The following is a 27,311-nucleotide window of genomic DNA, read 5'->3' as shown; positions in this document are numbered from 1 at the left end:
CGTAGATGACCATAGTAACTAATTAGATTACCAACGTAACTAGTATATCATGCATAAGCGCAGATTCCAACCATTGAAATACTTTGTATAGTTGAAGACGTACGGTCATTAGAAAACATCACTGCACATCATTATGGCAGCTACAGTTTCCATCTTAAAGATCTAGAAAAATTATTTGGGAATGTCCGGCGGGCCAGATTGAAAAGCTCAACAGGCCGCATGCAGCCCCCGGGTCTTAATTTGCCCAGGTCTGTCATATATGATGAACACACTATTTTTATTTTTATGGACAAAAAGTACAGTTACGTCTTATGGCATCAGGTGCCATCTTGCAAAATTGTGACATTTGTTTTTATTTGTTTATCTCTTATGTCCGTAAGGTGCTATCTTGCACAATTTACACATTTATTTTTACTTAATTATGTAATTATTTTGTTTCTGCCATATTACTTTTTGTGTGTTGTTTTCATATGCACAATCAATGTTTACTTGAGGTACAAGTACAGTGTTCGTACATACAGTCATGTTTCTTCCTCAAAGGAAATAATTTTGAATGTGTTGTTTCTGTTTTTTTCAATAAAACTTGGTTAAAATATTTCAGTAAAATTTTGAACACATTTAAAAATACCGCGATAATAATGATAACCGTGATACATTAGGTCACAATAACCGTGATAAGAAATGTTCATACCGTGACATCCCTAATTTGCATACAATGTACAATACAACATTTTTATTTACATAAGTATTTTATTCAAAATATAAGTTTAAAATGTGCACTATTAATATCAGTTGGAGATTATTATTTATTTGCATGCAATGTGACAAAACATTGCCTCCCAGAGGAAGCTCTTAATTTCGTTCTTGGAAATGTTTTCAATAAAAAGTACAATTTACATCTGGTGTAAAAAGAATAACATTATACAAATTAGAATTTTGCTAAGAGTAAGATGCAGTGTTTGCAGTGTCATTTCAAATTACTAGTTTTTGATCATTTTTTTTTGTGTGTGTTTGTGTTCTCTGTCATTTGTATTAATTGGTTTCTTTAAAAAGTTTGGAAAAAATAGGAAAAAGTTTTAAATCAAATTTTTGGTGAAACAATCAGAGATCCTTTTGAGGACATTACGTACTTTGATTACTGACTTAGGGTAAATGAGATAGATTATCTGCGTAAGAACGACTGATGTACGGCTACTGCAGTTTCAAGCCGACATCCCTTATTGAAAACAGCCGTACCTGTTTCCCGCCCACCTTTACCCTTTACCAACCTGAACCCAGGGGGAGAGGACTAAACACAGGAGCATTGTTTAGTGCCTGCAGGGATGTGACCTAGGTGTAGTGGCATGTTGGAGAAGGTTAATTTGACTAACTGGCAGCTGGCACTGCATCTAGATGTGTGTCTTATTATCATACTGAAATATCGGCGCTACCCCAAGGACTGCTTGGCCATAATCAGTCATCTGCCATTCCACTGTAGGGTTCCAGGGCGCTGGCGGAAACCCATTTACCTGCTTTCCCACAGGGCACTGGTAGAGATATTATGTGGATTTGTCAGTGTGTCCTCTCTGCACTCCCAAATGTCAACTCTTGAATTATTATGCATGGCAGGCGAGTATGAGAGTGATGGCTCCTGGTGAGGAAAGGTCTGTGTGCACGAGAGATAGTGAAAGGGCGAGACAGAAGTTGCAGAAGTTTGAACTGTGTTGTATTGATTGCATGGATGGAGATAGGAGAGAGGCGTCTGACTTTTGTCATTGACTATATTAAACATTAACCGTGCCATTTACATTGTTTGTCTGATTAAATAACTTGGCACATGTCTGTATTGGCCTGAAAAATGAGCCTTGTCACAAATGTTGGGATTGGCTGCATCCATTCGCCTCATAAAACCTTCAAGATCAGCAGGCACATAAAAACGGTCTTAGAGAAGAGAGGCTGAGGAACAAACATAAAATGTATACAATAAAATGTGCTGGTTTTTTTTATACGCACAATCTTTGATAATTTTTGTTTTCTTCCTCTGCTTCGTTCTGTCCCTCATTTTTCCCCTACTTATGCTCTCTCTAACCCTTTCTCCCTTTTGCGCCTGTCGCCCTGCCTCTGCTCACAGAATGTTAATTGAGTATCATTCCCACAGAAGGTGGCTTGGCTTGTTACTCGGTTTCTCTGAAAACCAATGAAAAGGTGTTATACAACAAAAAAGGGTTTGTCTTGATAAGTATTTGTCCTTTTCTCTCTCCATGTTTAAATATATTCTCCTAGTGTCACTATAAGACTTTCAAAGAACTCGTGTTCTTTCTCTATTTTCACATACATTTAAGGTTTTATACAAAAGTAATGCACTGTAACTGAAAAGCAAGATTTCTTGACTTGAAAATCCCCAAAAAATCCCCAAAAAACTATAGGCTTAAACTTACTTTATTGTCATTCAAATTTGAACTTTATAGTACAAATAAGAATCAGAATCAGAAATACTTTGATAATCCCAGAAATACTTTATTAATCTCCGTGGGGATTAATAAAGTATTTCTGATTCAGATTTTGATTCTTATAACGAAATTTTGTTGCATTAGCTCGTTGTAGTGCAGGATAAAAGAGCAATAAGGTGCAACTATAAATAGATTACTGTACAGATAAATATATTGCACTTTTGCATATGCATCCACGTTTATATGGATTTATATGCATTTACGTATGTTATATTGTCGTTATAGTCCAGCGAGTTAATCCGTTTTTGGGGGGAATTGAGGGGATTATTATGATGCATTCAAGAGTCTTATGACCTGAGGGAAGATGCTGTTACAGAACCTGGAGGTTCTGCTACGGAGGCTGCGGAACCTCTTTCCAGAGTCTAGCAGTGAAAACTGTCCTTGGGTGGGAGGAGTCTCTACAGATTTTCTGAGCCCTGGTCAGGCAGGCGGCTACAAAAAACTATAAAATGAAGTATAATATAAACTATAATGTTCTTTAAGCAAAATATAGCATTTCTTTTTTGAAGCATAGCCCCCCATCCTACCAGAAACCCAAGTCGCTGCCCAATACGCACACATTTGATATATATTTACATGCACTATAACAGATTATTGCATGGATTTGGTTGAAACCAGCTTTTCATAACACATACAAACACCATAAGTAGGTTTTTGACTTTTTAAAGATGGGGTTAATCTATCTAGAACATATTTAACCACTGAAAAAGTGAGATTTTCTTTTTGTTACAAAAAGGTGCCAACAAATTCAATATAAAGTGGCCAGAATATGAATTTAAACATATAGCCTGTCATTATTCACTTACATATGATTGCACATATGTCAAGTTTCCCTTTACTTGAGAGTGTAGAGCAGGGGTCCCCAAACCTTTTGACTCGGGGGGCCAGCCAAATTATTTTAACCCAATGCGGCCCCCCGAGTCAAAAGGTTTGGGGACCCCTGCTCTACACTCTCAAGTAAAGGGAAACTTGACATATGTGCAATCATATGTAAGTGAATAATGACAGGCTATATGTTTAAATTCATGTTTAATGACTGCATCACATCAGCCCTATTTAAATGGGCTCAGAGAAGTCAACAGGTGTCGTCAATCATAATCACTCACATGACGTTAAGAGGCCATGCCATGAATCTAATTTGATTTGATTTTAACTTTTCTACATCACCAAAATTGATCATGTATGTTGCTGTATGTATACTTTTGACCCAGCAGATTTGGTCACATTTTCAGTAGACCCAAAATACATTCAGAATCAGAAATACTTTGTTAATCCCCGAGGGGAAATTAAAATTTTCAGCACAATCCCATTCAAGATCAGACAAACATTACAGGGAGACAGAACAGGATCGCTGACGGGTCTGCCAACTTCCGACGCCCCTTACAAAAAATGTGAGATACATGTAGACAAGGGGGGGGGGGGGTGGAATCGGTTTAAACATGGGCCCCTGGAGAGGGGGTCCAGACTGAGGCCAAGGGAAAAAACAACTCATAGCCATAGCACACATCCCTCTTACATGTGTGTAAGAGGGAAACATCAAAAATCAAAGGACATTAAAGACATTAAAGTAGCAGAGCTGATGCAACCGCCCACTTCTACATACAGCTATGAATAAAAAGTAAAAGAAACATATACACTGTTCATGAGATAATCAAACTTCATGAATGTTTTTTGTGACAAACAAGTATGTGCTCCAATCACTCTATCACAAAAAATAAGAGTTGTAAAAATTATCGGAAACTATATATATATATATATATATATATATATATATATATATATATATATATATATATATATATGTCTTTTTTATATTAACATTTATCGCGTTTTTTTGTATAACTTACATTTTTAGATGACAGAAACAAACATCTTCAAACTTTACAAAAGCTCGGGGGCCCATTTGTGCTTGGGGCAACATCCCCACGTACCGCTTCACTTTGACGTCTCTGTTTATGTGGAGTTTCTTGAAAGTACATCAGACTTTTCTTAATTGCAGGTATGGCTGGGCGATAAGGCCTTTTTTTAATATCTCAATATTTTTAGGCCATATCGCGATACACGATATATACCTCGATATTTTGCCTTAGCCTTGAATGAACACTTGATACATATAATCACACCAGTATGATGATTCTATGTGTCTACATTAAAACATTCTTCTTCATACTGCATTAATATATGCTCATTTTAAACTTTCATACAGAGAGGGAAATCCCAACTAAGTAAATTTAGCAAAACTGTATTTATTAAACAGTTATTAAGAGGTGGCACAAACATTCATGTCATTTCCAAAACAGAAAGTGCAAGATTGTCAGAGACATTTTAAAACAAGCTAGAAGTGCACTTTTGTGCATGATGACACACAAGATATTTCAATAAATGTCAGATAAAAATGAGCTGCATATCAAATAGTATATGTCCTACGGTGTTGATGTGGAAATAGTTGCTTCGGCATTTAGTTGGTGTGGCACCGAACGGAGATGTACACATGTAAAGACATATTCCCGCTTGAAGCCAAACCACCGCCAGACGATGGACCCCGTGCTGTTTTTCTTGGGAATTCATTATTCCTCCATTTGTTACCAGATTCACACCTTCTTTCTCTCGTATTACCACTCAAAACACACCGTTAGCTGTTAGCATCACAGCTAATGTTACCATATCGCTGTCTGCTCCGCGGGAGCGTGTGATGTTGCTCACGTGACAGTATGTGACGTATGTAAGAAGGTGCACTTGTTTTAAGTGTCTGTGAGAAGGAGAGACAGGGAATAGTGAGATACGCATGCAGTTTAATGCCCCGCAGCTAAAAGCAACTGCTTGAGAACGTATACTCGAATATCATGATATACCGTATTTTTCGGAATATAAGTCGCACCGGAGTATAAGTCGCACCTGCCGAAAATACATAATAAAGAAGAAAAAAAAACATATATAAGTCGTACTGGAGTATAAGTCGCATTTTTTGGGGAAATGTATTTGATAAAACCCAACACCAAGAATAGACATTTGAAAGGCAATTTAAAATAAATAAAGAATAGTGAACAGGCTGAATAAGTGTACGCTATATGACGCATAAATAACCAACTGAGAACGTGCCTGGTATGTTAACGTAACATATTATGGTGAGTCACTCAAATAACTATAACATATAGAACATGCTATACGTTTACCAAACAATCTGTCACTCCTAATCGCTAAAATCTTATACATCTAGTCTCTTACGTGAATGAGCTAAATAATATTATTTTATACTTTACGGTAATGTGTTAATAATTTCACACATAAGTCGCTCCTGTGTATAAGTCGCACCCCCGGCCAAACTATGAAAAAAACTGCGACTTATAGTCCGAAAAATACGGTAGTCATTTTCTATATCGCACAGAGACAAACCCGCGATATATCGAGTATATCGATTTATCGCCCAGCCCTAATTGCAGGACCTCTTTTACTTTCTGATCTACTCACTGTGTTCAGTGAATGATTTTACTGAAGGTCTTCCTAATAACTGCTTCATTATAGAATATTTTATTTGATGTATTCATTAATGTGTAAGAGAAGCAATGGTGTTATTGCACTTTATCCCCTTCACTCCCATGGCATTGCATTTTTTATCATCACTAATGACCTTTTTTGCAGTGGTTCACAAAGTACACCAGTATGTTAAGTTAATTCTGTTTGAGTCTATTGCTTTATCTGTATCATGTGAATTGTTAACGGGACATCTGAGACCCTTTCCTTTTTCAGTTAACCATAGAGTCCATCTTTTTTCTGAAGAAACATTCTAAGTATCAGTCGTTTTTCTCTTTGAATGACATCTTTCACATAGTTTGCCTATTCGACACAGCATTCTAATCATCATAACTGGTAAAAGCGTTTTTTCATTCAATACCGGTTACAAGTGTTCCTGATGTTACATTAATAGTCCTACACAAAAGTAACTTGAATGGAGAAATATGTGTTGCCTCTGCAGGTAATTTCTCTCTAATCCCACATTTCTTATATCCCATCTAACTCTTCTTTCATGAACATACTCTCCTGAGGCCTCATTTAATGGCCTCAGCTCGAAGTACTGCAAATGAAGATTTGCAAGCTTGACTGCATTTCTTTGCAAGCTTTATACATTCTCAGAGAAACTATGCCTCTAGATAAAACAAAAGACAAAGAGCAACTTGTCTGGCATCAATGCCTCCCATCTGCCGTTCAGGTCAAAGGGGTTCGATGAGAGGTTAAAGAGATAGATGGGGGATAGTGAAAGAATGTGACAGATCATGACATATAAGATAATAAGGGAAATCAGATTTATGTTACAATTCCTGTTGTGGCCTAGCTAATGGGAAGAGCGGAGTTCTTCTGAGATTAATGCTCAATGTTTTTACCCCACTTACATTCTAAGAAGGTGGCAGGGAATAGTTATAATTTCCGAAACTTCAGATTTTAGTTATTTAGTATTTAAAGTTATTGGGAGACAGCATCTGTCAGGTATTGTATACAGTTGCAATATACCAGATATATATTTACAATGAGGTATATGTTGGGATTCATCGTTGTACTGCCATGTGCATGTTTTTTTCAATCATAGCATACAAATAGTCTTTAAGCATTTGGTATTCTGGGATTTTGTTGGTCAAAAAGTATAAAAAAAGTAAAGTAAAACTGTCATTGAACCATTTGAGGTAGAAGCATAGCTTTGGGCTCTTTTGAAAGCTAAAAAGCTAGATTTGCCCATTAGTCAAAAGCTTTCAAAGTGGTACTGACACTGAGGAATATGAGTTTGAATATACTTTTTCATGCACTAAATTAGTCTGATTTCTTAAATAATTTGGTTTCTTTAATTTGCACACCTACAGTACATGTGAAGTGCTACTGTAGTTTCAGTGCTCCATCTCGAATGTGACCGTTATAAACTTCAACTGTTGGCCATACGCAGTGTTACTCTCGTACACTATGTGGAAATTGTGGTCATATCAGCCTGTTTAGCTATGCAGGGATGTAAGTCGAGGAACTGCAATCTGCTAATAAGTTAAAGCCATAACATAAATTGTAAAAGTGACAGATACAATATGGCGATGGCAGACGAATGGCCGAGCTACAAATGTACTGTACATTGACTGTTGCAATTAAATGAGTAGGAATCCTGCTTGTAGGACTTTGAGGTGTCTCACGTCACGCTATTTGCCTTGGAGCCATCTGTTTATTGAGGGTTTTTTTAAATTAAATTTAAGTAATGAGTCAAAGCTGAACAGATCCAAGATGGGGAACAGATTGATAGAATAAACAGGTATCTTTGTGAGTAGTTCAGTTGCTTCGAAAGCCAAACAGATGGCCTGCCTTTGAGGTTTTCATCTACAGATAGGATGCATGAAGTCTCCTGGGAAGCTGATTCATGCTATCAATTAGCTACTTCATCATAAAGACTTTTTGGTATTGTCAAACAAAGTTCACCTGTCTATGTATGGCCACAAGTCAACCAAAACACATTCACATATTGTATATTGTTTTTATGCTCTGAAAAAGGGGTGCCCAAATGTGTCCTGCCGAATTGTCTCGTTTAGCTTGCCAAAGGGGGGCTTCCCAAATGTAATAAATATTCATACTGACCTCTTGCAAGCTCACACAATCATTGATGGCATGTCCACAAGGCCAACTAATATATTTTCCAGGCTGTAAAGCATATTTAAATATAAGCCGCACCCATCTCATTTTTCGACAAATGTTATTTTGTACATATTTTGGCTGCACAAGTCTATCAGCCGCTGGTGTAAACATTCCATCACCATCCATTTTCTACCGCTTATTCCCTTTGGGGCCGCGGGGGGCGCTGGAGCCTATCTCAGCTACAATCGGGCGGAAGGCGGGGTACACCCTGAACAAGTCGCCACCTCATCGCAGGGCCAACACAGATAGACAGACAACATTCACACTTACATTCACACACTAGGGCCAATTTAGTGTTGCCAATCAACTTATCCCCAGGTGCATGTCTTTGGAGCTGGGAGGAAGCCGGAGTACCCGGAGGGAACCCACGCAGTCACGGGGAGAACATGCAAACTCCACACAGAAAGATCCCGAGCCCGGGATTGAACCCAAGACTACTCAGGACCTTCGTATTGTGAGGCAGATGCACTAACCCCTCTTTCACCGTGCTGCCTGGTGTAAACATTGAAACATGAAATATTTACACAGGCACTTGCGTTTATTCACAACATACTGTACAGTGCCTGTAACATGGCATACAGTGGCCTATTGTAGAGGTCATTGAGCACAGTCTTCGTCCTCCTCTGGCCTTTCAGGCTCCGTTAAATGGTGGTGGATTTCTGTTCCATGCGGCGACTTATTTTTTTTTTTTTAATGGCCAGATCAATTGTCTTTGACTTTGGAGCTGCGCCGTGTGCATTTCGTTGTTTCTTCTCCTGGACGACATTGAGTCCATAACACACTAAGTGGCTGAATGATTGTGTGAGTACATTTGATTTTATGTGAACAATTTAATTTGTCAACTGAGAATTTGATCGGTCTGATGTAATGAGGCTGAATTTATTGGCGGCTTGTGAATTCGCTGCACTGTATAAAGCGCAGGGTACAAAGCTTAGGAAAAATTAGCTGTTTATATAATCCAGAGATAACGGTCATCGCCATTTATTAAACATGAACATATTCACTATCTAATGGCGGTATGGGGCTAAACTCCTTACTCATGGTGCTGTTGTACACTTAAAATCGCTGTTTTTGGTCCACGATCCTTTATTTTCAAAACGTTTGGGCATCCCTGCTCTAAAGGACGTACGTTTTACTTACCACCACAAGTATTTTTATGACAGTAACAAGCCGTGTTGGCCATTTTACCTTAAAAAAGTAATTAGTTACAGTTACAAATTACTTCTCCCAAAATGTATTGAGTTTGTAACTCAGTTACCTCATTGTAAGAGTAATTAGTTAATCAGCAAAGTAACTATAACATTATTTTTAATTTCGTTATTTTATACACTTTTACTTCTGATAACAGCTTTAACGTCAAATATGTTTATATTAACTGATTGAAGAATAAAAACGCTACATACAGTATTTTATAAAATTGGGCATTTATCTGAACTCAATCGATTGCAGTGTGCCATATGATATCCATCCATCCATCCATTTTCTACCGCTTAATCCCTTCAGGGTCGCGGGGGGCGCTGGAGCCTATCTCAGCTACAATCGGGCGGAAGGCGGGGTACACCCTGGACAAGTCGCCACCTCATCGCAGGGCGCCATATGATATGCATAGAAATAAAAATGTTTAAAAAAAATATTCCGTAAAGTAACAACATTAAATATTGAAAGTACAAAACCCAATACTGTACCAAAAATGCAAACTTAGGTAAAAAGACACGAAGGAACATTTGGCTTTTAAGTAGTGCAATTTTCTTCACTTGTGTACAAAAATACAGCCTGAAAGAACTTTCAATAAAAGTGTTACAAAGTTTTGGGCAAATAAAGTAAACATTTACAAATCTTCTTGAATGAGGCTCTGATAGTAAAATTGCATTTGTGTAGACTTAGACTTAGACTTCCTTTTTATTGTCATTCAAATATGAACTTTACAGCACAGATAAGAACAACATTTCGTTACATAAGCTCATGGTAGTGCAGGATAAAAAAGCAATAAGGTGCATATATAAATAAATAAATATATATAAATAATATATCCATCCATTTTCTACCGCTTAATCCCTTCAGGGTTGCGGGGGGGGTGCTGGAGCCTATCTCAGCTACAATTGGGCGGAAGGCGGTGTACACCCTGGACAAGTCGCCACCTCATCACAGTAAATAATATATATAATATATATATGAAATAAATAAATATATATAATATATATAAATAAATGAATAGATTACTGTACAGATAAATATATTGCAATTTTCACATGCGTCCACGTTTATGGATGTATGTTATATTGTCTTTTTTATTCCAGCGAGTTAATCCATTTTGGGGGGGAGTTGAGGGGAGAATTTAATTATGATGCGTTTAAGAGTCTTACGGCCTGAGGGAAGAAGCTGTTACAGAACCTGGAGGTTCTGCTTCGGAGGCTGCGGAACCTCTTTCTAGAGTCCAGCAGTGAAAACAGTCCTTGGTGGGGGTGGGAGGAGTCTTTGCAGATTTTCTGAGCCCTGGTCAGGCAGCGGCTTTTTGCGATCTCCTGGATAGGAGGAAGAGGAGTCCTGATGATCTTGCGGTGTACCAATATTAGGGTCTATTCTTAAGCTGATTTTAATAATGCAAGCAAGTAATCACCTGTGATTAATCATGATTAATCCAAATTCCAAAATGTGATGAATCTGATTAAACAATTGGCATCACTTGGAGTGGGATTGGGTTAGCAGCAGCAGCAATTGTCATTATGGCATGTGCTGATGTAAGGTGCGATTCGAGTTGCCGAAGGGCAGACGTGGATAATCCCTTTGTCCTGGGCATAGCGTGCATGTTACATAAACATTCTTGCCTTTAATTTCAATAAGCGAAGAGTAGTGCCGGTACGTATAGTTTGAGAATGCTACTTTTGAACTTTCCTGGCTTGGACTCGTCGCAATTATGGCGCGCTTGTTGTTTGTCAGTCAGAGCGTGCCATGAGACAGCGCATTTACAACGGCGTCATCATCCCCCCGGTCCCCCTTTCTCTCTGCAGGCAGCTGATGTGTGGCCGAAACCTGACACGTTGCGTTTTATTCATCCAAACTGTAGTAATGAGCCATTTCACATTATCAGTAGCGGCGTTGCAACAATATGTACAGTAATTAATTACATACTCGTTACTGAAAAAAATAATGCTGATATTACCAACACTGGTAAGACGATTACATCAATACTACTGTTTTCTAAGGTTCATATAAATACTCAGCATGATTTTAAACCAAAATCAAATTGATATTTTTTCAGCTAAAAATTGCGATAGTGATTTGAGTTGCGAGTTTTAGATTGTATACATTTAAATACATAAAACTGCTAAAATAATGAGTGAATTAAGTCCTCTTATTTTTCAACTGCCAATCAACATATTATTGTATGAAGTTTCCACACATAAGACAATATACAATCATTTACTTTCAAAAATATTTGTCTTTATGTGTACAACAGCCATGTTTGCTTACACCGTCCTTGGTCGCTTGTCATAGCCTTATCGTCATCCACCCGTTTCGAAGTAAGTTTATAGGCCTCAAACTGCTGTCACTGGAGAAGTTCCTTCAGCCATTATACACAATCACCATTAAAACATTTTGCAAATACTGCACACTAATTGCAAAATACAATACAACACAAGTTGTGTTTGTTTATACCACACTGACTGCTTTGGCTGTTTCCAAGATGGAGGAGAGAAAGACAAAACAACTCAGCCTCTTGCGTTTAGGTTATTGCAGTAATTAAAACTTCAATGTTGATTTGATGTCGAATAATTGTCCAGCCCTACTACTCCCCATGCATGTTTGAGTTTTTACATTACAAACAAATCTATATTTGCAAGCTATTAGTAAATAAAGCATTTTATAAGACCCTATACATTTGATTAGAGGAGGTCCTAGAGTTGGTTGTATACTTAATTAATGGTTACAATTACAGGTACTGACTATGAAGTAATCATTTACGTGTGTTTCGGTGTGTAGGTTTGTTTATTGGGATGCTTGTGGGTTATTAATAAGCAAAAAAAGATACAGCCAAATTAGACAATTATCACACTTTCATTGCCCTGTGAAGTGATTACCTTGCATCATTGCACTTGTTTGACTTATGGCAAGATGGTATTATATTATCTGATCACATTTGCCTTCCACTTTACTAACTGAAGTCTGTTGGTCTGCATGAGGGAGATGCTTGCTTGGCTGCACTGCTATTAATGTGCTCAGACTAATTGCACAGAGGGGAGCAAACAAAAGTCCTATTTAGTCCCTTTTAACTAGACTGAAATATGCAGGTGATGTGCACATCCTTCTTGTCACTGTGAATTATGCGTCGCCTCCATCAAGTGCTAAGAATAGCACTTGGTGAATAGTTTATGTATACTGTTGACGCAACAACTACTTAACAGATTTCCACACAACATTGAGGATGATTGTAGCATGGGCCATAAAAGAACTATTACAATTTGGTGCCGATCGAGATCCAGTGGATTGGACTGTACCATTTCACAGTACTAATGTGAAAAATCAAAACAGAGGATGACTACAAGACACAGGCTTCTACACTCGAACTGATGGTGTATGTTCATTTCAGAGGTGATTGCTCTAAGACTACAAGGGAAGCTGAGCTTCCCCTAAAATGTCAAATAAATAAGTGATTAACATATAGTGTTGTGTGTACCGTATTTTCCGCACTATAAGGCGCACCTAAAAACCTCCAATTTTGTCAAAAGCTGACAGTGCGCCTTATAATCCGGTGCGCCTTATATATGGACCAATGATGAGCCACAACAAACCTAAACTTCATTTTCATAAAGTTTAGGTCTCGCAACTACGGTAAGCAGCCGCCAACTTATTTTCCCCCGTAGAAACAGAAGCGCTTTTTCTTGTACGGTAAGCAGCCGCCAACTTCATTTTCCCCCATAGAAGAAGAAGTTCTTCTACGGTAAGCAGCCGCCCCCGTAGAAGAAGAAGAAGCGCGCGGTGCATGCTGGGATATATGACTGCGCGAGGCGTGCCGTTTTGATTTCCATTTGTTTGTTTATGTAAAGACCCCAAAATGGCTCTTATTAAGAGACTCGCTTACGACGCAGAGTTTAAACTTAAGACGATCACTCACGCAGTAGAACACGGGAATAGAGCAGCAGCGACACTGGCTCGATTAATGACGACTTCGACGAGACGGAGCCGGGCATGTTAGATGCTGTATCCGCCCAACTGTTTAATTCGGACACTGAAGAAGAAGAATTCGAGGGATTCGTGGATGAGGAATAAGTGAAGTGAATTATTGTGAAGTGAATTATATTTATATAGCGCTTTTCTCTAGTGACTCAAAGCGCTTTACATAGTGAAACCCAATATCTAAGTTACATTCAAACCAGTGTGGGTGGCACTGGGAGCAGGTGGGTAAAGTATCTTGCCCAAGGACACAACGGCAGTGACTAGGATGGCGGAAGCGGGGATCGAACCTGCAACCCTTGAAGTTGCTGGCACGGCCACTCTACCAACCGAGCTATACCCACCCCTTCATAAAGTGAGCTTTACATGTTTATTTTGTGTGCTGTGCTGTGTGACATTAACGTTTGAGCAACGTTGAGTTATTGATATATTGTTATTGCTCTGCACTATTTCGAGTGTTACTATTTTGTGATTGCACTAACGTTTGATTTACCGTAACAGTATCACTGTTTTTTACGTGTTTATTGAATCAGGGAAAAGTTCCCCTCCACTATGTGATATAAATGTTGCACTGCATGTTATACCTTGCTGTTGTTAAAAGATAAACAAAACACCACGTCACTGACTTTACCTCGGGGAAAATAATAAATCAGCTGTTTATTCATTTTGGGAGTGAACAGTGTTGTCAGAATGCTGGTTTGTAATCTATTAATAAAGTTTGACTGACCTATCTGACTGTTTTGTTAACATTCCCTTTAGCGCAGCTCAATCTAATGGATGCATAGGTGCGCCTTATAATCCGATGCGCCTTATATATGAACACAGTTTTGAAACATGCCATTCATTGAAGTTGCGCCTTATAATCCGGTGCGCCTTATAGTGCGGAAAATACGGTACATGTTATTGACTTAATATGCGCTACAATGCACTCTTTTGTTCAGAATCAGCTTCTTATCACTGGTAACGACGCGGCTTTCCTCTCTCTCATTCCCGCAGCTTCACGGTGCTTTAAACAGTGTAGACGCTGGACGTCCACAGAGTTCATACACTGCAGCGGAACGAGACGAGTCATTGGATAAATGCTGGGCTTTGTCCCGCCCATCGGACGCTCAGCGTCTCTGGGGGTCTATGGGGCAGTGGGCTGGCCTCAGCTGGCCCGGACGCTCAACTTCTGCATGATGATTGGATGATCTGTCTAAGGCTGATTCCCTTTTTGATTGACAGCGAAATGAGCAAATCAGCGATCTTGCGTTGTAAACATTCGTGGGAGCATTTTTCATTATTCATTCTGTTGTTCTGAGTTGAAGCGGAAACTTTCCTGATCCTCTTAGCAACATTTTCTTTGCGACAAATAGAGCTTCTTTTTCTGGTGTTTTTTTGTGTTTGGAGACTGACTTCTTTCACTCTGCAGTTTCTGTCCCTACCGAGCAGCGGGTGCTGCTGAGTCCCTCCACCGTCTCAAAGCACTCACAGGCGGACACACTTCGCACTAGCCTCGCGCCAGTCCCAGCTAGTGAGCTAGCTCGGTAGCAACCTGCACATAATGGCAGATCATTTGAATGTTTTTATTATTTTTTAATTTTATTGAACAACAAACATATATTTATAATGCACACAAATGCACACAGGCATGGAAGCCCCTGGACAACATAGGTGTACAAACTATTGTCATTAGTGGCAACGAGTGTAGAGAGGAGCTTCTCCTGTTTAAAGTGGCTCAAGTCTTACACCCACAACACCATGGGCCAAGGCCGTTTAAACAGCCTAGCTCTGCTGGCCATTGAGAGGACACTTGTCAAATCCCTGGAAAAGATGCCTTCTTGGTACGACAGGGTCACAGATCACTTTCTTAAAAAGGAACGAAGGGTAGAATTTACGTATGTATAAACCAACACATTTTATGATGTAGGCCGAAATTGAGCTTTGAGAGACCAACATCTGCCACTGGTTCATTTATTTTTTGTCTTTTAAACAAAGATGTCAAATTTAGGGCAGCACGGTGGAACAGGTGTTAGTGCGTGTGCCTCACCTCACAATAAGAAGGCACTGGGTTCAATCCTCGTGCTTGGGGTCTTTCTGTGTGGAGTTTGCATGTTCTTCCCGTGACTGCGTGGGTTCCCTCCGGGCACTTCGACTTCCTCCCTCTTCCAAAGACATGCATCTAGATTGGCCCTAGTGTGTGAATGTGAGTGTGAATGTTGTCTATCCGTGTTGGCCCTGCAATGAGGTGGCGACTTGTCCAGAGTGTACCCCGCCTTTCACCCAAATGCAGCTGGGATAGGCTCCAGCACCCCACGTGACCCGAAAAGGGACAAGCGGTAGAAAATGGATGGATGGATATCCAACTCTTTTTCTTTTCGGCCCACATCAGCATGAAGGCTGTCACTTTAAGAAAATTAACTTTTTTTCCTTCTTTTGTGAAAATATTGCATCTGCACTTGGTTGTTCTTTATTACTACTAGGCCTGTGGGAAAAAATTCTCACGTTGTGCAATTCAGAATCGATTCTCTTTTTTATTTTTTTATTTTTTTATTTTTTTTATTTATTTAAAAAAAAATGTTTTTTGTTTTTTTAATTAATCAATCCAACAAAACAATACACAGCAATACCATAACAATGCAATCCAATTCCAAAACCAAACCCGACCCAGCAACACTCAGAATTGCAATAAACACAGCAATTGAGAGGAGACACAAACACAACACAGAACAAACCAAAAGTAGTGAAACAAAAATGAATATTATTAACAACAGTATCAATATTAGTTACAATTTCAACATAGCAGTGATTAAAAATCCCTCATTGACATTATCATTAGATATTTATAAAAATAAAAATAAATGAACAATAGTGTCACAGTGGCTTACACTTGCATCGCATCTCATAAGCTTGACAACACATTGTGTCCAATATTTTCACAAAGATAAAATAAGTCATATTTTTGGTTCATTAATAGTTAAAACAAATTTACATTATTGCAATCAGTTGATAAAACATAGTCCTTTACAATTATAAAAGCTTTTTACAAAAATCTACTACTCTGCTTGCATGTCAGCAGACTGGGGTAGATCCTGCTGAAATCCTATGTATTGAATGAATAGAGAATCGTTTTGAATCGGGAAAAAATCGTTTTTGAATCGAAAATCGTGTTGAATTGAAAAAAAAAATCGATTTTGAATCAAATCGTGACCCCAAGAATCGATATTGAATCGAATCGTGTGACACCCAAAGATTCACAGCCCTAATTACTACCTTTTTGAAGACTAGGGTTTCAAAACAAAAATGTTGGCTGATGGAAGAAGTGTGAAACTATTGTAGACATTAGTGTCTGTGCTTTGTTTCATATCTTATGTTTGCTATGTCCATTCATGTACTGTGCTTGTGTGTGCTTCCTCCTATAACTCAGATGTCTACAGAGCAATTGGAGGTGTATGTGAACACCCAGTTCGATGAACTTCGCAGATTAGTACATCTTGAAGAAAAGAGGACCTTGCACCTTGTGGATCTCAAAGAGGCATTCCTGACTGCATCTGCTGCAGAGAAAATTGCAGAGATCACTGTTCAAACTGAACACCTCCAAGAAGAGATGGCCAGCATCACTAAGCAGATTTGCATGCTGGAACAGACTCAGGTACCAACAGGAGATCCTGTCCGGACAGCAGAGGACTTCGCAGAAGCACCAGGACCAGTCCATATATTAACGGTAACCTTTACTCCATTCACATTATGCCTTTTATCCCGCTCACACAGTCAATACTGGCTCTACCACTCTGGAAAAGGTTAGCAATCTGACACAGATGCTCACCGTATGCCTCGTTGAGCATACCCATAACAATTATCATTACTCGGCCATGGCTGGCCATGGCTGGGGACATTACGCCTGTTGTTGGTAATGTGATTTCTTATAAACTACCCAGATAAATGTCCACATGAATGCACAAGTGTATATGTGGTTCTGAAAAGCTTCCAGTGGCCAAATATCAGAATTCATTACAGACACAAAGATATGCACAAGTTGAATGGCTGTACTGGTGTTTTTTGGGCTACGAACAAGATCAGTTGTTAGACTGTAAGTCAGAATTTTAATGTAAGTTGTAACTTAAACTTAGTCACACTCACTGTGCACAGAACTGATGAAGGACAATAATATAGAGTAATGCAATAATTAAATACAATAATTTAATGAAACAAGGACCTCAAAAAGGGACAAGCGGTAGAAAATGGACAGATGGAAAAGGGAATAACTGATTACATACGTTTAGCCCTGTGGTTGTCTTGCACACTGGACAACAAGGAAGGGCAGAGACAGGATTATTGGGAGAAGAAAGCCTCAACAATGAGACCACTGTTTTACGCTCTAGTTGTATGACAGGTTCACAATCTATTCTATTTTCCAATTTTTTTTCTATTTTATTCATAATCTATTCCTATTAACCTAAAATGTTTATATCCTATTCTACTGTATTTAAATTATGTACATACAATTGTTCTTGTGGTACTCATTGGGCTAAATCTGGGACATCGGATACTACATTTTTTAATTATTTTAATAATTAAATTAACATTAGTTACATTTGTCTCGTGTGTGCTGCTATGACAATAAAGTTCCTTCAATCCTTGAACGGCACTGCTTAATTATCACTGTCCAGTTCGTAGTAGAAGATCATTCTACATGTTCAAAGATACTAACTTTATCCTCCATGTTTGCGGCATTTGAGCGGCTTGGACCAGGCATGGATCCAATGTTGATTTCTCCACAGAGCATTTCAAATTGTCTGATTTAACTTCACTTTTTACTTTCACTTTCCTTTTGTTTGGCCCACAGAAGAGTTTGCCTCATGATTAGGAGACTTAATGAGTTGCAAAATGTATGATACTCAACGAATCTGAGTGTAGCTGTAAGCACACACTGTATTCTTGTGACACGCATAGACTACTGTATTCCTATGTAGCATGTACTGTAACTCGTTATTAAGTGAATCTCGTGTTTACAGACCAAGATTACGTTTTACACCAGTTCATTGGAGCGAGTTTGTCAACACGAATCATGATAACACAGAACAGCGTCAAAAACCAAAGACCATTTGTAATGAATGTTCCCTGTCTTTTTGCTAATCGTCACCTTCTCTAAAAAAAAAAAAAATCTACAGAAAATAATCCACAAAGTCAAAAAGCATCATCTCTCAAAATAACAAGTGTCATATACTGTATTGATGCGTTTACCACTGTGTTTGATACATAGAGCAGAGGAAAATGTACTGGCTACCATGTTGAGCAGGGGTGTCAAACTCAAATACAGAGTGGGCCAAAATTTAAAACTGAACAAAGCTGCGGGCCAAGGTTGAACAAATTAACCTTTTAATAGGGACCCAAACAAGTTTTGCATTGAATATTGAACAAGCAAAGCTTATATAACTTTATAGTGACATGCAAAATCCAGTTTCAAATAATAATAATAATAATAATATCGATGGCATATTAAATAAAATTTAAATAAAAATGTAATGCCTCTTTTCTATTTGCAGCCTTCTGAGGTAAATATCAAAATAAACTTTTTCCACAGGCTAATAATACATTTGAAAATAAAATAACAATACTGAATGAATCAAACATTCAAGAGAAAGTGCATGAATACAACGTTAATTATTGCTCAGTTTGCTACACTGATTTGCTTTAACACTGAATATGGAACAAGCAATGCTTAAATAACTTAATAGTGCAAAATCAACTTTCAAAAAACAAACGAAAAAACATCAATGGTATATTAAATACAATTTAAATAAAAAATTGAATGCCTCTTTTCTGTTTGCAGCCTTCTGAGGTAAATGTCAACATTAACTTTTCCCACAGACTAATAAATTTGAAAATAAAATAACAATGAATAAATCAACCATTCAGGCTTTTTTACTGCTCAGTTTGCGACACACTCATCTAATCTGATGTGCCCAAGCCAGATACCTGCCATCTTTTCTGGGATGCTAGTTCATTAATGTCGGGGCTCAGGTGGGCGGGGTGGGGGGGGGGGGGTTGGTGGTAGCGGGGGTGTATATCGTAGCGTCCCGGAAGAGTTAGTGCTGCAAGGGGTTCTGGGTATTTGTTCTGTTGTGTTTATGTTGTGTTACGGTGCGGATGTTCTCCTGAAATGTGTTTGTCATTCTTGTTTGGTGTGGGTTCACATATTTGTAACAGTGTTAAAGTTGTTTATACGGCCACCCTTAGTGTGACCTGTATGGCTGTTGACCAAGTATGCTTTGCATTCACTTTTGTGTGTGTAGAAGCCGCATATATTACGTGACTGGGCCGGCAAGCTGTTTGTATGAAGGAAAAGCAGACGTGACGACAGGTTGTAGAGGACACTAAAGGCAGTGCCTTAAAGGCATGCCCCCAATATTGTTGTCCGGGTGGAAATCGGGAAAAATTCGGGAGAATGGTTGCCCCGGGAGATTTTCGGGAGGGGCACTGAAATTTGTGAGTCTCCCGGGAAAATCGGGAGGATTGGCAAGTATGAATATTAGCGGTGAGTGCGGTGTTACAGCGGCACCGCCGCTATATAATACTGGCGGGCCAGCTCTAATGTTAATTTGATATTGCCTCAAAGGCCAAATTAAATTACACTGCGGGCCAAATTTGGCCCGCGGGCCAGAGTTTGACACCCATGATGTAGAGACAAAACTCAAATGCCCTTGTGTTAATCAGACAAGACTATTTACTGTGTTTTGTTTCATAAAAGGGCAAGGTATAGACCTTTTTTTTTAATATATGAAATAGGTCCTTCAATGGCTTCTGTTGTACTGTAGCGTTTAGAGAATATAATTAATTTGACCTTCTAATGGGGGCGGGGTAAACCAATATAAAGGTAGGGGAAACACTTTTTTTGTAATGAGCTCAAGTGTGTGAATGAGCTTGTGAATGTTGTATGTCTATCTGTTTTGGCCGTGCGACGAGGTGGCAAAAGTGTGTACCCTGACTTCCGCCCGAGTGCAGCTGGGATAGGCTCCAGCCCACCCGCAACCCCAAAAGCGGGATAAAATGAATGGATGGATGGAGGTTTTAAGTTCTATTGCTGGTTTAATTTTAAAGTTAATGTGCTGTTCAAAATTAAGCCTGAGACAACTTATTGCTCTTGGCTTGGTTCTTTTGGTTATTTTTAGCATTGTTCCTTGCATGAATAAAATAAAAAAAACTGCAGCCACATACAGAGTCTCATTAAGAACTAGTTTAAGTACCGCAGGCTGAACACACAGTGACTTTTAAAAACAACTACTCTATTTGCTTTTTTGCATGCACACACACGCTCACTTTAGGAGGTGGGTTTTTGGTAATCACGGGTTATTGTCTGCATGACAACACAGCATAGTCCTGATGGATGTGCCAGCAGCGACATACTAATAAAATACCAATTGCAAGTTGTTGAGCTTAAAGGGGAACAGCACTTTTTTATAACTGTTGCCTATTGTTCACATTTAAGAGACAAGAAGACCGGTGTATTTTTTAATGCATTCTAACTCGTAAATAAACATAAATAAAGGTATATTGTTCAATCTATTCCACCCATAAAGCCCTCTAAATCAGTGGTCCCCAACCACCGGGCCACGTACCGATTGGTACCGGGCCGCACAAGAAATAAAAAAATTAAAAAAAATATACATATATATTTAAAATTAAATCAACATAAAAAACACAATATATACATCATATATCAATACAGATCAATACAGTCTGCAGGGATACAGTCCGTAAGCACACATGATTGTATTTCTTTATGACAAAAAAAAAATACCATTTTTTTTGCAAATAATAATTAACTTAGAATTTCATGGCTGCAACGCGTGCCAAAGTAGTTGGGAAAGGGCATGTTCACCACTGTGTTACATCACATTTTCTTTTAACAACACTCAGTAAACGTTTGGGAACTGAGGAGACACATTTTTGAAGCTTCTCAGGTGGAATTCTTTCCCATTCTTGCTTGATGTACAGCTTAAGTTGTTCAACAATCCGGGGGTCTCCGTTGTGGTATTTTAGGCTTCATAATGCGCCACACATTTTCAATGGGAGACATGTCTGGACTACAGGCAGGCCAGTCTAGTACCCGCACTCTTTTACTATGAAGCCACGTTAATGTACTATGAAGCCACGTTGATGTAACACGTAGCTTGGCATTGTCTTGCTAAAATAAGCAGGGGCGTTGTGGGAGTCCTTTTGCAATGGCCACATAAGGACCCTAAGCGTCCATGGTAACGTTGCTTGGATGGCAACATATGTTGCTCCAAAACCTGTATGTACTTTTCAGCATTAATGGCGCCTTCACAGATGTGTAAGTTACCCATGTCTTGGGCACTAATACACACCCATACCATCACAGATGCTGGCTTTTCAATTTGCGCCTAAAACAATCCGCATAGTTCTTTTCCTCTTTGGTCCGGAGGACACGACGTCCACAGTTTCCAAAAATAATTTGAAATGTGGACTCGTCAGACCACAGAACACTTTTCCACTTGGATCAGTCCATCTTAGATGAGCTCAGGCCCAGCGAAGCCGACGGCGTTTCTGGGTGTTGTTGATAAACGGTTTTCGCCTTGCATAGGCGTTTTAACTTGCACTTACAGATGTAGCGACCAACTGTAGTTACTGACAGTGGGTTTCTGAAGTGTTCCTGAGCCCATGTGGTGATATCCTTTACACACTGATGTCGCTTGTTGATGCAGTACAGCCTGGGGGATCGAAGGTCATGGGCTTAGCTGCTTACGTGCAGTGATTTCCCCAGATTCTCTGAACCCTTTGATGATATTACGGACCGTAGATGGTGAAATCCCTAAATTCCTTGCAATAGCTGGTTGAGAAAGGTTTTTCTTAAACTGTTCAACAATTTGCTCATGCATTTGTTGACAAAGTGGTGACCCTCGCCCATCCTTGTTTGTGAATGACTGAGCATTTTATGGAATCTACTTTTATACCCAATCATGGCACCCACCTGTTCCCAATTTGCCTGTTCACCTGTGGGATGTTCCAAATAAGTGTTTGATGAGCATTCCTCAACTTTATCAGTATTTATTGCCACTTTTCCCAACTTCTTTGTCACGTGTTGCTGGCATCAAATTCTAAAGTTAATGATTATTTGCAACAACAAAAAAAGTTTATCAGTTTAAACATAAAATGTGTTGTCTTTGTAGCATATTCAACTGAATATGGGTTGAAAATTATTTGCAAATCATTGTATTCCGTTTATATTTACATCTAACACAATTTCCCAACTCATATGGAAACGGGGTTTGTATATACAACCTTGATAGAGGTGTTTGGATGTTTTATTAAGTGTTTATAGGCAAAATAAAGCGACTCCCATAAGCTCCATTGTAAGTGGACTTTTTCTCACATTTATTTACTACTTAGAATGCATTAAAAAAACGTATGTGTGCTTGTCTTACAGAAGGATTGTAAATGATAGACAAAATTCAAAAACTTTTTGGGGGAATTTGGCCTATCGTTCACAATCATTATGAGAAAAAAGAAGACAAAAGTTTAGTTTTTTTTGCTTTCTAACATATAAAAATCGTCTCCCTGTTGGTAGTTAGCAATGCAGTTAATGAGAGCAATCAATTATACCTAGGGGTGTAACGGTACACAAAAATTTCGGTTCGGTACATACCTCGATTTAGAGGTCACGGTTCGGTTCATTTTCGGTACAGTAAGAAAACAACAAAATATAAATGTTTTGGTTATTTATTTACCAAATTTATAAACAATGGCATAACATACATATACACACAGGGTCCATTTCCAGGGTTAATGTGGTCAACATATATAAAATAAAAACTAAATAAGATAAGGCTCAGAATGGTTTCTTAACAAAATCTTTCTACATATGAAGTGCTTTTTTTGATTGATTGATTGAGACTTTTATTAATAGATTGCACAGTACAGTACATATTCTGTACAATTGACCACTAAATGGTAACACCCCAATAAGTTTTTCAACTTGTTTAAGTCGAGGTCCACGTTAATCAACATTAAACTGCCTCAAGTTGTTGCTCAGATTAAATAAAATGACAAAACTTTTCTTCTACATATAAAAAGTGCAACATTAAACAGTTTCAAGTCAACTCAGCCTCAGATTCACTTTTCTTTCCCCCCCTCCAGCCTGGCTAACTTGGCAGTAAGAGGATATATGGGCTCATTGTTCTTCCACCATAGACGTGGGTCAAAATCTAGTTTTTAATGCAATATGGACTTATATCTGCTGCTATAAAAACATTTGTTATTGCTTTAGCCCTGCCTGACTCGCCGAGGAGAGGCTGCTTGAATGCGGTGGTGACGCTTCAAATGGGTTAGCATGTGTTATGAGAGTAGCGTATGTGTGTGTGTGGCCCTTTAATATGTGACAGCATGTGAGGTGAGTGTGTGGGCGAGCGAGGTGAGGGAGCGGTAGCTTGAGTGCGGGGAGGGGCTAGTGTTTTGTTGGATTGGCTGTGTGCAAGACCTCAATAAAGCCCCGATTTGCAACTAATCGCCGGACTCGTCATTTACCCTGGAGTCCGGAGCTGTGAAGACCCACTGCCGGGTAGAGTGAAGGGTGTTGCCCCCGAGAATACATCAGCCCTGGATGAGTGTCTCCCTTGCGCTCCTCGACTACGGTCTGGGAGCCGGAAGCAGGAAAGGTGCAACCCATGTTTGACGTGTTGTCAGAAGCAGCTGCTGAACAATGTCGGCAAACCTCCATCCTCCATTGTTGTATCGCGCAGCCAAAGTGTTCCCAAACGGGAGATCTTAACGAGGCAGGAGGGTCTTCCAGCTCTGGTTTTTACATGTTGTCTTAGCCCGGTCGCTGCTAGCATGTGTACTCGTTCGGTACACCTCCGAACCGAACCGAAACCCCCGTACCGAAACGGTTCAATACAAATACACGTACCGTTACACCCCTAATTATACCTCTAAATCACTTTAAAAATGTATTCAAAAAACGTAATACTTCATTTATGTTCGGTAACCTCTATAATAATCAAACTGTAGCAACATTGTTGTTGTAAGAGTGAACACTGAGGAACTCTTTTTCAAGCGTACTAACACATTGGCGTTCTGGGGTATTAGCTGTCGAAGTGAACTACGGAAAGAGATAAGCTAGCTTCGACGTCAGCACAAAACGCGTTTGAGTTTGTAATGCACAACACAATGCGATAAGACACCAATCTGTACTGACTACAAAACATGAACAATCATATTACAGTATTAGCCCACATTTCATGTTTTGTTTATACACAGCGAGCTTGACGGTGTATGTACTGTAGTGTACCACCTGATGTGTTGCGTGTATCATGATGAATAGTATAGTGACTCACTCGAAGGACAGTTGTCCGTTTGGTTAAGCTAGCTGGGGACACTTCCTGTTGATTTGGGGACACTTCCTGTTGATTTGGGCACTCCATTAATTCGGCATAGCTTGGCTCAAAGGTTTCAGATTTCCAGCGTGACCATGTTGCACTCTCTCGCCTTCCGTCTGCTCCAACGTTTCAGTCTGTTCTTTGTGCTCGCTTCTATAAGCAGCAGTTCAGGATGTCCGATAATGGCTTTTTGCCGATATCCGATATTCCGATATTGTCCAACTCTTAATTAACGATACCGATATAAATCGATACCGATATCAACCGATACCGATGTATACAGTCGTGGAATTAACACATTATGCCTAATTTGGACAACCAGGTATGGTGAAGATAAGGTCCTTTTTAAAAAACATTTTGTTGAATAAAAAAGAAAGTAAAACAATATAAAAACAGTTACATAGATAAATAAATGATAAATGGGTTATACTTGTATAGCGCTTTTCTACCTTCAAGGTACTCAAAGCGCTTTGACAGTATTACCACATTCACCCATTCACACACACATTCACACACTGATGGCGGGAGCTGCCATGCAAGGCGCTAACCAGCAGCCATCAGGAGCAAGGGGTGAAGTGTCTTGCCCAAGGACACAACGGACATGACTAGGATGGTAGAAGGTGGGGATTGAACCCCAGTAACCAGCAACACTCCGATTGCTGGCACGGCCACTCTACCAACTTTGCCACGCCGTCCCCCTCTAGTAATTAATGAAAATTAGTCAAATTAACTGTTAAAGGTTAGTACTATTAGTGGACCAGCAGCACGCACAATCATGTGTGCTTACGGACTGTATCCCTTGCAGACTGTATTGATATATATTCAGAGGTGGGTAGTAACGCGCTACATTTACTCCGTTAAATCTACTTGAGTAACTTTTGGGATAAATTGTACTTCTAAGAGTAGTTTTAATGCAACATACTTTTACTTTTACTTGAGTATATTTATAGAGAAGAAACGCTACTTTTACTCCGCTACTTTTATCTACTTTCAGCTCGCTACTCGCTACTAATTTTTATCGATCTGTTAATGCACGCTTTGTTTGTTTTGGTCTGTCATAGTGCCTGCGTTTCAACAAATACAGTCACTGGTGACGTTCACTCCGTTCCACCAATCAGATGCAGTCACTGGTGACGTTGGACCAATCAAACAGAGCCAGGCGGTCACATGACCTGACTTAAACAAGTTGAAAAACTTATTCGGGTGTTACCATTTAGTGGTCAATTGTACGGAATATGTACTGTACTGTGCAATCTACTAATAAAAGTTTCAATCAATCAATCAAAAGTGTGAAGGAAAAAAGACCCTTTTTTATTTCAATTGTACATCCTGTCAAAAGCCTAAAGACTGACTGCACAGTTCCTGTCTTCACAATAAAAGTGCCGCTCCATCGCGCCTGCGCTTTCAAAACAAGAGTCTCCGAAAGCCAGCGCAAACAAGCTAGCAAGCTACGGAGTTTGCCGCCAATGTATTTCTTGTAAAGTGTATAAAAACGAATATGGAAGCTGGACAAATAAGGTGCCAAAAACCAACCACTTTCATGTGGTATTAGACAGAAAGGAGGAACTTTTTTTCTCCTCCATTTGAAAACGTGGACGCTATCAGCACTACGGTCTGATTACAATCAATGCAAGTCATCAGAATCAGGTAATACACCAACTTATATTCTTGTCTTCATGAAAGAAAGGAATCTATATGTGTTAAACATGCATGTATATTCATTAAAACACCTTTAACATGTAAACAAAAACGGCAAAATAAATAAATATAAATTATATACTGTATATATATATGTGTGTGTATATATATGTATATGTATATGTATATGTATATATATATGTATATATGTATATACATATATATATATATATATATATATATATATATATATATATATATATATATATATATATGATATGTGTGTGTATGTTACTCATCAGTTACTCAGTACTTGAGTAGTTTTTTCACAACATACTTTTTACTTTTACTCAAGTAAATATTTGGGTGACTACTCCTTACTTTTACTTGAGTAATAAATCTCTAAAGTAACAGTACTCTTACTTGAGTACAATTTCTGGCTACTCTACCCACCTCTGTATATATTGATATATAATGTAGGAACCAGAATATTAATAACAGAAAGAAACAACCCTTTTGTGTGAATGAGTGTAAATGGGGGAGGGAGGTTTTTTGGGTTGGTGTACTAATTGTAAGTGTATCTTGTGTTTTTTTATGTTGATTTAATTAAAAAAAAACAAAAAACGATACCGATAATAAAATAAACGATAACGATAATATCCGATATTACATTTTAAAGCATTTATCGGCCGATAGCATCGGCAGGCCGATATTATCGGACATCTCTAATCAGTATATTTACTTTCAAAAAGAATGTTGTGAATCCTCAGGTTGTCCAAAAATAGTCGTCCTGTATGTTTGTTACCAAGTCTACCATGATTAAAAAACACACTCGCTTTCGATTCAGGGAGCAGGAACAAACGTGTTGCAGGAAGTCGGAAGTGCGCTGCTATGGAAACAAAAATAAATGCGCAGAAGAATTAGATATGGCGGTGCATAAAATGACCAAAATACGGTAAATATTGTACTTATTACATAG

General features: G+C 38.8%; 1 protein-coding gene across 3 annotated transcripts in view; it reads left to right on the top strand.

The window, feature by feature from the left end:
• trim44 (tripartite motif containing 44) overlaps positions 1-27,311 on the top strand; it is a 163,276-nt gene that overhangs the window by 36,258 nt on the left and 99,707 nt on the right. For all 3 annotated transcript variants that reach the window (XM_061969972.1, XM_061969975.1, XM_061969974.1), the window contains exon 4: positions 16,726-17,022. In XM_061969972.1, the coding sequence (XP_061825956.1) occupies positions 16,726-17,022 (297 nt within the window). The remainder of the gene's footprint in view (positions 1-16,725; positions 17,023-27,311) is intronic.

This window comes from Nerophis lumbriciformis, linkage group LG10 (assembly GCF_033978685.3).
Source record: "Nerophis lumbriciformis linkage group LG10, RoL_Nlum_v2.1, whole genome shotgun sequence".
Lineage (NCBI taxonomy): Eukaryota > Metazoa > Chordata > Actinopteri > Syngnathiformes > Syngnathidae > Nerophis > Nerophis lumbriciformis.
Note: the sequence above shows the minus strand (reverse complement) of the source record. Positions and strands in the feature narration are given on the sequence as shown.